The 12,882-nt window shown below is 47.6% G+C and overlaps 1 protein-coding gene across 1 annotated transcript; it reads left to right on the top strand.

Moving 5' to 3' along the window:
- The first annotated feature begins 9,129 nt into the window (after window positions 1-9,129).
- On the top strand, window positions 9,130-10,200 carry NEUROD1 (neuronal differentiation 1). Its single transcript, XM_065927938.1, has one exon. The coding sequence runs from the start codon at window positions 9,130-9,132 to the stop codon at window positions 10,198-10,200; it is 1,071 nt and encodes a 356-aa protein (XP_065784010.1).
- The last annotated feature ends 2,682 nt before the right edge of the window (window positions 10,201-12,882 follow it).

Raw genomic sequence — 12,882 nt, 5'->3', positions numbered from 1 at the left:
ACTTTAGAGCCTTTGCTTATGCCTGGCTCTGGCTCTTCATATAGCCTATACCACAGCATTGTGGACCAACGTGACAAGTATATGATGGTTTTCCCATCAGATGTGATAAATCTTGTCCATATCAAGCCATATGAGGTGGGATTCAAGAGTGAATTCAAAGGAGAAAAAGGCATATTTGACTTAATAGAGGGCTGCCTTAAATTATATCTGTTCTCTTGACCTTTTAAAATTAGCTCCTTAAAGAAATTATTCACATCCAAGATAAGCAGATAAAAAGACTACAAAATGCACCCCTTTTCCTCTCAGCAACAAAGCACCCAAAAGGTTCAGTAGACAATGGTTAGAGACAGCATCCCTAGAGGCTGTACCCTTCTCATCCCCAGCCACATTAACTGTTGCCTCAGGACAAGTCAGGGAGGTAGGCAGACTGTTAGCTGCATAGCACAGCTGCAGCAGAGCATGTTGCCCCAGTCTCCATCCAAAATACACCTCCCTTAGACTTTACTTGTCTCTGAATGTGAACATTAAGTACTCATTCCTTCTTATTTGTGCCCTGTGACTTTGAAAGCACTCCTGTTAGGGCATCAGATTAAGCATTTCTCTAAGTCCTTAAGAAGCATGAACTCAGGGATGCTGTCAACAGCAGGCATGGACCAGGAAAGAGCATAAACATGCTGAGAACACCTGCCAGGGGCTTGGAAAGGTGTCACCAATGTCTAGAAAACACGGGAATATAAGGGGCTGGTGGGGAACACAGAAGACACCTGGGTCTAATTTATAATCTTGGCAATATTGACTATAACCTGCCTCATCAAATTAAACAGTTTTCAAGGAAAAGTTGTGTGGAAGCTCATATAGTTACCCATGGAGAGTGGAGAGTTTGTCTCATATCAGACAGCTGTGGGTATCTGACCTCATAGCTTCTCACCATATGCTGGGATCGCAGGGGTGGCCAGTTCCCTTTGAGATGGCTCTTGGCATTCATACCTCTCCCTCGGATGCTTTTCTGTCCCTCTCTTACTTCCTGAACAAGCTTGCTTTCCTAGGGAGATGAGTCATAGGATGAGTGATGAAAGAATTTCAAGCTACCAGACCATCTCACAAAGGAGAAAAGACCTCACAAGAGGAAAATAGGCTGAAGTGTGTATTCATAACCTGGGAAGCTGTTTTAAAAATCTGGTCCCATTACAAGAAGATTCTTTATTATAACATCATTGTCTGCAAAATGTCTAGGTTTCTCTGGTGGTTTAGATGGTAAAGAATCCACCTGCAATGTGCAGACCTGGGTTTGATCCCTGGGTTGGGAAGATGCCCTGGAGAAGGGAACAGCTATCTACTCCAGTATTCTGGCCTGGAGAATCCCATGGACTGTGTAGTCCATGGAGCCACAAAGAGTTGGACATGACTGAGTGACTTTCACACCAGGCACAGTTGTGTCATTTAGGTGTGCATTTGTGTGTTTATTTACTTGTTTATTTGTTATTAGAACCTAACCTCATAATCAGATTGTCCTGTTTGGGCTCCAAAAGAGGCTTGTCACTTGAGTGAAAGTAATTTCCCATGGCAGGTGCTCCCAGCAGGTGGCTGCTCATGGTACCTGCATCAGAAAGGTAGGTTTAGTTAGAGATTTTATTTTAATATGAAATCTGTATTGCAGCCTGAGCCTCTACTGGGTGATGTGCCAAAATTCATGTCTGCAGCATGATTTATTATGTGAAAATACCACAGAACTAATCAGTGGAGTTACTAATTAATACAAATCTGCATTTTTTGCATAAGCAATTAGTGCAAGGAGAGAGCAGTGAAAGAGGAAGTTCAACTCCTTTAATCTCAGTGCCTACTCAAGCGGAAAGACCCACCAGGGCCAAACTCGGAGATCTACATTTGGAATTTTCCCCCTTTGATTAGTTAAAGACATAAAAGGTCAAATTATCAATATTTAATTTATGTGAAAATGTATTTGTTAAAGAGGAAAAACATGTTATTTTAAAAAGATGAGCCTCTGGGGATAAGTTCTTGAATTAAAAATAATTATATTTTCCATTTCAACAAAGTCTGAATAATATTTAATAAGGATTCTGGTTGCTCATAATATTTTAAAATTACATCCACAATTGGGAGATGTGTATGGTATACATTTCTCAGGTATTTAAATTACCAAAGGTGCTTGCTCTTCTCTACAGGACTTGTTCCAGTTATTTTGGATGTGATGTATTCGTGCAACATTCTAAGTCTGGTATGATTTAGATAATTGTGTGGCTCACCAAATCCGAGCAAATATTCCATTTAGCTTTGGTTGATTTCCCCACTAATTTAATAGAAATGTTTATAGTATGAAATAACTGGACAGTTGATGGGATGATGGGGATGGAAAGAGAATTCTATTACCAATAAAATGTATGCTCAATAAAACAAAAGTAAAGTCATTTTTACATTTTTTTTGTTTCTGTGGACAAAAAATGAATTCATTTTGGTTTAGATGCGATGTGACAGATAAGTGCAAATATTAGAACAATGACTATCTTTCTGAAAGGTATTCAATGTACAGTTTCTTTGTTTCAGACTCGCTAGTTCAAATTATAATTTAAACTTCCCTCTCCCCTAAACCTGGATATCTAGTTTTCCAGGAAACTTGTCCTGAAAAGGAGGTTGCTAATTAAATGCAGATTAACAGGGCTCTCTGATTAAAATTTCGGGATGTGGGAGTCAGAGGTTTTGTGAAAGAAAGCAAACAGGAAAAACCGAAAGCCACTGGAAGGGAAGTCGTTTTGCTGAACCTTAATACTGTGTTTCAGAAGGAGGAATTGTCCACGGTGCTGATACCCTGAGGAAGCCACTTTTCCTACAAGCTGCCTGGGGCTCTAAACCAGGCTTGCCAGGCTTGTCCTGATTTGGGGAGCTTGTCAGATCGCCCCCAAAGCCCTGCAGCAGCATTGTTGACAAGAGAAGCTCAAGTGTCATCGGCGTGTCTCTGCTGTCCACTCAAGCAGCAACACCAACTACCGCGGACTTGCGTTGGCCTGTTGCTCTCTGTTAAGGCAAAGGTTGTCAAATAACCCGCCATTTGTCGGTTACCCAGCCCGTGGTGGTCCCCTTTAGACAGCGTGCTGTTTCTCAATCCAGCTGAAACAGGTGTGAGTCCTCTGTTTATGGTCCTCACCTGAGAGCAGGAGCATCCACTAACACACACTCACTCGTGCACACTCACCCCCCCATATGTACACTCACATAACTTAAAACACATTCACACTGACAAATCACACATATATTAATAATCACATAGGCTCATATGCACATTCACACAGTCACATACACTTGTACACTTCAGCACACGCACACAGGCACACACATAGCTCATCTGACACAGCAGGCCTTGAGCAATTGTGTCAGTAACCCGCTCCAGCCAGTACTTGGAGCTGACTTGATTTTGCGTTGGTGATACGGGTGTTGGATGGATGGTTTAAGGAAAGCCCCTCCCTCCTGCCTGGGAATCAAAGATGAAGTCCCTAGAGGTCTGTAGGCGCCAGGAGGGGAGCTGCCCACGCCCCGGAGGGATTAGGAGCTCGTAAATAATAAATAAAAGAGCCCAGGCGGCCCGAGTTGGGGGAAGCCTGGTGCTAAATCACTCCCCAAATCACAGCCGCGTCGAGCTCCATCCAATAGCTCTAAGCGATTTGTGGGGTTGGGGGTTGGAATCAATTTTTTCCCCCGTTCTCGCAGGTGCAATATGAATCAATTATCTTAATTAAGATTATGCCGCAAGCCCAGGAGATTTGGGGAGGACGGGTTTTGCGCTCGGGGCGACGGCGAGGCATTTTAATAGCTACTCTCTTGCTCCCGGCTCTCCCCCGCCGCCCGCCTGTCGAGCCTGGGCAGCTCCAGCCTCTGGCCAGGATCTGGGCGCACAGTGGCTCCCTGGAGGCGAAGGCGCCAACCCCGCGCTGCGCCCGCGATCTGGGCGGAACCCCCACGGCCTCCCGAGGGCTTCTGGGCCACGGGCCCTCGGAGGGGCCCGCAGCTCTCGGCCCTCCAGCGGACCCTGCACCCTACGGTCTGGCTCGCCGCCCAGCACCTCCCGCGCCTCGAACGTGCCCAGGCCGGCACACCCCTCTCCTGGGAGGCGTGGGGAGAGGGCGCGGGCGCCGCGGGAGGTCGGTGGGGCCGCCCGGGTCGTACGTAATACTTTCATTGAACGCAGACCTCCCTTCGCTAGAGCGAGCATCTGTTTCCCCGAGAAACAGGTCACCGCCGGGGACGCCAGCCCGGCCCCAGCTCTTTATCTCAGCCCTGTGAATGCGCCGCACCGCCCCCTTCCCCCGCCAGCGACACGCTTCCCAGCCCCGAAGTCCCGGCCTCCGCCTCCACCCCCGCCTCTCCCCCCGCAGCTCCGCACGCGGCGCCACACGCCTCCCGCGCCCCAGCCTCGCCGCCCGGCCACACTCCCCTCGCCGCCTCGCGCTCCGCTTCCCGCCGGCGCTCTGGCAGCCGCTGTAACGGCCGGGACCGCCCGGGCCGCGCCGCGCGCTCCGAGCGGGGGCCCGGGGCTGGGGGTGGGGGCCGACAGATTCGGGGCATTGCTCGAGGGCAGTGAGTCATGAAAGCGGCTTTTGTTGCCCGCGCGTGCGGTTCGCGTGCCGCTCGGCGGCCTGCGGCGCCCAGTGGGGACGGGAGCTGGAAGGTCTACCGCCATCGGGCTGTGGGGACAGAGGGACAGGGAGAGGACTGAGGGACTCGGGAGGGGGACGGTGTGCAACCGTCGAAAGAAGAAAATACGGAGGCAGGACGGGGCGCGACTCTTCCACGGTACTGAGCCAGCCACGCGGGCAGCCCATCCTCTCCGAGCGTGGCGGCTGCCACTGTCCTCTGGCCCCAGTTTCTCTCCCCGCTTCCCCTCCCAACAAAAGGCAACTCAATCCAGGCCTCTCCCCTTCCAGATCTGACTACTGGCCTGCAGTCTCCCAGGGCGGGGATGGGGGAGAGAGGGTAGGGGGACGGAGCGGGGGTAAGGGGAGTGGGCAGTCTCCACCGCGGGGCGCGCCGTGGGTAGACGTTCCCAGCGCGCAGGCGGGTCGGCCCAGGGCGCCCGGAGGCTCACTGAGAGCGGGATTAAGGGTGAATTTTTCAAGAGAAGGAGGGAAGGAGTCTAGTTAATTCCCGCGCCGGAGTCTCTTGGCTGGCGACATATCCACATTTCCCTTCCTTGCCTGCCCAGGAACATCTGGCCCCACCAAGAGACTCTTGTAATCTACAGGGTGTCCCAAACTGAGGAAGTTGCCGCTTCTGGGTGGGGGATCCCCTAGGCTATCCGCAGGCCTTCGGGGTAGCTGAAGGCCTCTTCCCTCTCGCCCCCAGCAGGCTCTGAAGCCCCCCTAAGACTGAGAAGTGAGTGCCAGGGCACATCCCCGCGGGCGCGGTGCGCTAGGCTGTCGGGGCAGCTGCTGGGAGAATGGTAACACTTGGTCCACCTGCGCGTGTCCTGGGACCTCCAAGTTGGGGACCGGCCCTGCAGGCTGTTACTCAGATGGCCCTCAAGTTATAACCCATCACTTAAGGTAAAGACTGTACAGGCTAAATATCAAGACTAGGCTCCTGGGTGAATTCTTCTGTACTCTTCTGCGATCCTGGTACACTTAGCAGTGAAGGCAAAAGCCAAAACTCTACAGTTTTGCCCTGGAAGCTCAGCATGGTTCATGCTACGCTTTGGGCAATGGGATCTCCCATCCCTTTATTCCTCTTTCAGATGTGCACTGGACCAGGAAGACTGCATGGCAGCCTTCTAGACACCAGCGACAATGTTAGGACCCTCTGCCCCTCCCCACCGCATCCCCCCTCCTGTTCCCAGATGCACCCAACCCCAGCCTCTCAGCCCTGACACTGTTTGCAAACTCAAGGGGCTTTTAGAGCAATTGCCTTTAAATAAGCAATTCAAGTTCACAGCATTCATTGTAAGGGGACACGGGTCTGGGAGGGGATAAGGGGTTAGTTAATGGAGGATTAGAGGAGAGTCTGATGGAGAAAGAGTGGACAGGGAAGAGATACAGCCAACTTTTATATATATATGTAAAATTCTGAAACATACGTTGGTGGAAACGGGTGAATAAAAAATCACCATTTAAATACAAATATGGGTCCTTTAGAATTAGGAAGCTCTGTGGGTTTTGCTTGACTTGCAAGGTAGAGGGCCACATCAGTCTTTAAGGTCTGGAAAAGTAGCCATCAGCCCTTCCCAGAGTTGTACTAATGCCCTTTCTAGGAAGAGGAGTGAAAAAGACCCCTTTAGAATAGGCCCTTCGCATCCTCCCTTCGAGAAGGCTTGTCTCAGCTAAGTTCCTATTTACAAGCCTGAAAGTAGGGACTAAGGGGGACAAGACAGGCTGTGGCAGGGAACCAGGGTGAGGGCCCACTTTACATCCATCCGATGACCTTGGTTAAAGGGCAGAATCTCAGTGTCAGAGAAGTCCTCTAGTTTTCATGCAAGAGAGCTCCGGAGGCCACTAAGCCAAGGACTAGCGCGATCTGAGGACAAGGGCCACAGGCAAGAGGGCTATACGGACAGAGTGAGGAGTCTCCAGGGTCAAGAGTAGGCGAGCGTCACGAGGGCCGGGTTGCACGGATGGTGAAGCAGAGTGACCAGTACCAAATTCTGTCTACTGTTGGGGCTGGGCGTGGGCGATCCAGTTAAGGAGGCTAGGGACTAGCCTCACAGCTGCGTTTGGAGATGGAAGCTGTTTTAATACAGAATATATGTTGCTTGAGGGGCTGGTGGAGACTGGGAGAAGCCACCCTTTGGTGCCAACGAACAAAGCGTCTACTAAGAGGGAGAAACCAAGAGACTGACATCTTGGAGAGGGCAGGGAGTGCCCAGGAAGCCAGAGCCTGGAGAGGAGTCCAGAGGAGCCTCCGCTTCTGCTTTTCACCTTTGCCCTACTTGCCGGCCCAGCGCGGGCCACTCACTCCGATCTAAAGCCAGTCGGTGTTCGCTTTCCCGCTCTCTTCTCTCCAACTCCTTCTCCCGTCTCTCCCCCCACCGCGCGCCCCTTCTCCCTTCTGCCGCCTGAAAGGGTTAATCTCTCCTGCGGGTAAAAACAGGTCCGCGGAGTCTCTAACTGGCGACAGATGGGCCACTTTCTTCTGGCCACAAAGGGGCCGGAATGGAGCGCTCCGCGGCATACAAATGGGCAGGTCACGTGGTTCCCGGCTCTTGGCTGGACTGGGAGGACCATATGGCGCATGCCGGGGAGGAAGGAGATGGGGCGGGGGTAGGGATGGGGGAGAGGAGAGCCGGAGTCGGCTGCGGGTGGGAGAGGAGCAAGGCTGAAGGGGCGGGGGCGGGAGGGGCAGGGCGGAAGGGAAGGGAGCGCGGAACCCCGGCGCGTGCGCAGGCGCGCGGCGCTGGAACCTGCTCGCCCGCTGGGCTCCTGGCCCCGCCCGCGCTCAGCATCACCAACTCGGCTATATAACCTGAGCGCCCGCGCGGCCGGGACACGAGGAATTCGCCCCACGCAGAAGGCACGGCGCCCAGAGGCCCCAGGGTTATGAGACCATCACTGCTCAGGACTTACTAACAACTGCAGGTAATTAAATCCTTTAATTTTTATTGGGAATAAAAGCAGTTGAAGATGTACCTACATATTCTGTGTGTGTGCGTCTGTGAGCGCGTTTATGCGTTGAGACAGGCATTCCTTTTCATAATTGCAAGGCAGATACGCACACAGTTTGAGTCGCATCACTCAAATATCCGCTGCAGGCATAATAATTTTTTTAAAATGTTTTACTTTTTTTGTTTGTTTGTTTTGTTTTCTGGAGGGGGGAAAAGTATAGGAACGTCTTTAGATTTTCTTAAAATGTAATGCCCTATAACTCTATGGTTATTTCCTAGTGGTGATTTCAAAGTTCTGAAAGCTGCTAACTACTTCAGTATTTCACTTATCAATAAGGGCGATAAAAAGCCCACGTTACCAAGATTTATTTTGTAGACATGTATTTTATGCACATTAGGAGTAGCAAATTATTTTTCAGTGAATGAAAGGGGTGTTGATACTTTGAATATACACACCCTAGAAAATAAACCGGGTTGAGAGGTAGTTTAGTTGAGAGGGGATAAAATGTGGAGAAAGAGAGAGGGACCCACTCCTGCTACCTGTTACTGTCCCAGAGTCGGCCAAGTCCCCAGCAGCCGCTGATTCAGTTGTCTAACTAAAGGCTTTTTATTTTCCTTATTAGAAGCAGCAAGTTCGCTATTGCCATTCTCTGACCATTATAATTACTCAATCTTTTAAACGGAGGTTTGAGGCGAACTTTGAAAAGCCCCAATAAAGAGCGGGCGGCCCATTCAATGGGCTGTTTATTAGAGAGGAGCCTTTCGCACCTGATCCCCGGCGCGCGGAGCAGGGCTCCGCGCCGCGCCCCGGGTTCTGGCCCGGTAGCAAGCGCTTTTATACAAGGCGGAAATTCAGCAGAGGGTCAGCGGGGTGGGAGGTGAGAAAAGAAAGGCAAGGGTGGGAGGGACACCCCCCGCCCACTTTTGTTACCAAATGTTTCGTTGATGGTGAAATAATTTTGTGGAAAATACTTTTTTTCCACCATGCATTTCCTTTTCAATCTCCACTCCGTATAATCTTCTTAAATATCACTGCCAGCGTTAGTAAATTACGTAAGGGATCTTCAACTTTAATCGCCGAGTGCGGGGAGGCCAGAACCGAGATGGAAACATAATTGCAATTTTCAAACTCGTCTTTTTTTGTGGAGTTGTGACTTTGAGCTCATGCAAATACACATGAAGTCGCCGAAATACACACTCATTTTCACACACATTATCCTACCGGATAATCACCATAAACACACACAGTCACAAGGACACACACTCCAGAAGTGTACTTATGACACCTAATCTGGCTCCTATTCGCAGCCCTATCCGGTCTCCTACGTAGCAGCGGGGCACACACAGGCCACTATAGACTGCATTTAACTTTTCCTCGGGGGCATTCATTTTGTAATCAGCTGGTGATTCTTTTCACATGCATTTCTCTAGGGTTAGTGAGAGCTGGAGGCCTATGTAGGTTTTGAATGTAGCGTTTTTTCTCCTTTTCTGTTTTCCCCTCTCCCCTGTTGAATGTAGGAAACCTAAACATGACCAAATCGTACAGCGAGAGTGGGCTGATGGGAGAGCCTCAGCCCCAGGGTCCTCCAAGCTGGACAGATGAGTGTCTTAGTTCTCAGGACGAGGAGCACGAGACGGACAAAAAGGAGGATGACCTGGAAGCCATGAACGCGGAAGAGGACTCACTGCGGAACGGGGGAGAGGAGGAGGAGGAAGATGAGGACCTGGAAGAGGAGGAAGAAGAGGAGGAGGAGGACGATGATCAAAAGCCTAAGAGACGCGGCCCCAAGAAGAAGAAGATGACGAAGGCGCGCCTCGAGCGTTTTAAGCTGAGACGCATGAAGGCCAACGCCCGGGAGCGGAACCGCATGCACGGGCTGAACGCGGCGCTGGACAACCTGCGCAAGGTGGTACCCTGCTACTCCAAGACGCAGAAGCTGTCCAAGATCGAGACCCTGCGCCTGGCCAAAAACTACATCTGGGCTCTGTCGGAGATCTTGCGTTCAGGGAAAAGCCCTGACCTGGTCTCCTTTGTACAGACCCTCTGCAAGGGCTTATCCCAGCCCACCACCAACCTGGTTGCCGGCTGCCTGCAGCTCAATCCTCGAACTTTTCTGCCTGAGCAGAACCAGGACATGCCCGCGCACCTGCCGACCGCCAGCGCTTCTTTCCCTGTGCACCCCTATTCCTACCAGTCTCCGGGGCTGCCCAGCCCGCCCTACGGCACCATGGACAGCTCCCACGTCTTCCACGTCAAGCCGCCGCCTCACGCCTACGGTGCAGCGCTGGAACCTTTCTTCGAGAGCCCCCTGACTGATTGCACCAGCCCTTCCTTTGACGGACCCCTCAGCCCGCCGCTCAGCATCAATGGCAACTTCTCTTTCAAACACGAACCGTCCGCCGAGTTTGAGAAAAATTATGCCTTTACCATGCACTATCCTGCAGCGACCCTGGCAGGGGCCCAAAGCCACGGATCAGTCTTCTCGGGCACCGCTGCCCCTCGCTGTGAGATCCCTATAGACAACATTATGTCCTTCGATAGCCATTCACATCATGAGCGAGTCATGAGTGCCCAGCTCAATGCCATCTTTCACGATTAGAGGCACGTCAGTTTCACCGTCGCTGGGAAACGAACCCACTGTGCTTACAGTGACTGTCGTGTTTACAAAAGGCAGCCCTTTGAGTATTACTGCTGCAAAGTGCAAATACTCCAAGCTTCAAGTGATATATGTATTTATTGTCGTTACTGCCTTTGGTAGAAACAGGGGATCAAAGTTCCTGTTCACTTTATGTATTATTTTCTATAGCTCTTCTATTTTAAAAAATAATACAGTAAAGTTAAAAAAAAATGCACCACAAATTTGGTGCAGCTGTATTCAGATCATATTAATTATCTGATCGGGATAACAAAATCACAAGCAATAATTAGGATCTATGCAATTTTTAAACTAATAATGGGCCAATTAAAATATATATAAATATATATTTTTCAACCAGCATTTTACTACTTGTTACCTTTCCCATGCTGAATTATTTTGTTGTGATTTTGTACAGAATTTTTAATGACTTTTTATAATGTGGATTTCCTATTTTAAAACCATGCAGCTTCATCAATTTTTATACATATCAGAAAAGTAGAAATTATATCTAATTTATACAAAATAATTTAACTAATTTAAACCAGCAGAAAAGTGCTTAGAAAGTTGTTGTGTTGCCTTAGCACTTCTTTCTTCTCTAATTGTTAAAGAAAATTGCACAATTTGAGCAGTTCATTTCACTTTAAAGTCGTTCTCTCTCCTTAAAGTGAAAACCAGATCCATAATTCTTAAGAGAATGAATAAAATCAAGAGATGTATTCCCTATCAAAACATATCAATTCAGTACTTGCACAAGCCTGTATATACATATTATAAACAAATGCCAACATACCCTTCTTTAAATCAAAAGCTGCTTGACTATCACATACAATTTGCACTGTTTCTTTTTAGTCTTTTACTCCTTTGCATCCCATGATTTTACAGAGAATCTGAAGCTATTGATGTTTCCAGAAAATATAAATGCATGATTTTATACATAGTCACACAACTGGTGGTTTGTCATATATTCATGTAATGAATCTGAGCCTAAATCTAATCAGGTTGTTAATGTTGGGATTTTATACCTATTGTAGTCAATTAGTACAGTAGCTTAAATAAAGTCAAACCATTTAATTCATAATTAGAACAATAGCTATTGCATGTAAAATGCAGTCCAGAATAAGTGCTGTTTGAGATGTGATACTGGTACCACTGGAATCAATATGTACTGTAATCTTGCTTGTAATTCTGTATATTATGGTGTAATGCACAACTTAGAAAACACTCATCCAGTTGCAATAAAATAGTATTGAAAAATCTGAACAATTGTTGCATTTCTTCTTAAAGTGATTTTTTAAAAAATATAAATAATTCCTAAGGAGAACAGTTGCTTAACTTGCTGAGTTAAAAAAAATAATAAGTTCTATTTGCAGAAAAAAGTTAAAAAGTTTAGTTTAACACAGACTCTCTAGTCTGTTTATCTTGCTTAGGGAGTCACCAACTCTTTGTAGTTAAGGAATGAACCTAACTGATATTTCATTACTTGGACTATGAGGCTGGGGTTGGGTAAGATTTGTGAAGAGACCAACAGTTGTATTTTTGGTTTTGGTTTCCATCCCTTTATATGAGTTTGTCTTTTCTTCTGTTTTTTTCAAGGGGATTTAGTTAATTCTTAACAAGCAAGACCCAAACAATTATCCTAGCTTAGTTTATCTACATATCTAAGAACACACTAATTTTTTTTTTTTTTACCTTTTTCTTAGTCCTTTGCTGTCTGTACCTGAACTGAAACATTCTGTACTGCAAAATAGTCCTATCCTGAAGAGAAAGTGATATACCTTTAGAATATGGGAGAAATGAATTGATTAAAGAATTCAAGAAGTGGCATTTTATCCTTGCTATGTAATTGTGATGATTTCAGTAATTCTTCAGGAAAAAGTAGTAATGAACTACTTGTACTCAAGAACATACTATTTGTACTGTGATATGTTTTGGGATGGTCTAATTGTTTCCTCACCCCCTTTGGTGTACTATTCTCCTGTTTCATAAATGGAACTCACTGAAAAAAACTTAGACATGATTCTGCCCGTTGGTAAGGCCACTAGAAAAGTTAGGCATTTCTCTCCCTCTGGATGTGCTGACTGACAGGAGCAGTTTCTAGGGAACAGCATGTTGGCACTTGTGCCCTGGCTCTACTGTGGTGCTCTGATTACTGTCATTAGTGACTCCATTGTTCTTCCTCTGGTTCGGATGCCACGTTGGATGACTACCTCCCTTCCCAAGCTTGTCCCTTTAATCCCGTTCTCATTGGTGATTTAGGGGTTCCAGAGAGCTGACCTCATTTAGCATGCTGCTCCAGAAAAATGTGAGTAATCTAATGGACAGGAACAATTAGCCATACTAATAACATTGCCAACGGTGCTACGTCAAGCTGTGACAGTAGCAGTAAGGAATATTTCAACATGAAAAAAATGTTTGAGTGCAATTTAAAATATATCATTTTAGCATGTTTTCCATCAGCCTTCATCACATGGCAGAAATACTTTTAAGTTAGTCCCAACTTTATCCAAAATGTAATCATCTCATTCCAAGTGAAACAGAGTTGTTATTTTGGAATCAAGCTGTTGCTTCCTATATCCAAGATTGCTTTCACTGTTCTTTCTTTAAAAGACATAATACTGAGATGATATCTGAACACTGCCAGCC

This window comes from Muntiacus reevesi, chromosome 3 (genome assembly GCF_963930625.1).
Source record: "Muntiacus reevesi chromosome 3, mMunRee1.1, whole genome shotgun sequence".
Taxonomy (NCBI): Eukaryota; Metazoa; Chordata; class Mammalia; order Artiodactyla; family Cervidae; genus Muntiacus; species Muntiacus reevesi.
Note: the sequence above shows the minus strand (reverse complement) of the source record. Positions and strands in the feature narration are given on the sequence as shown.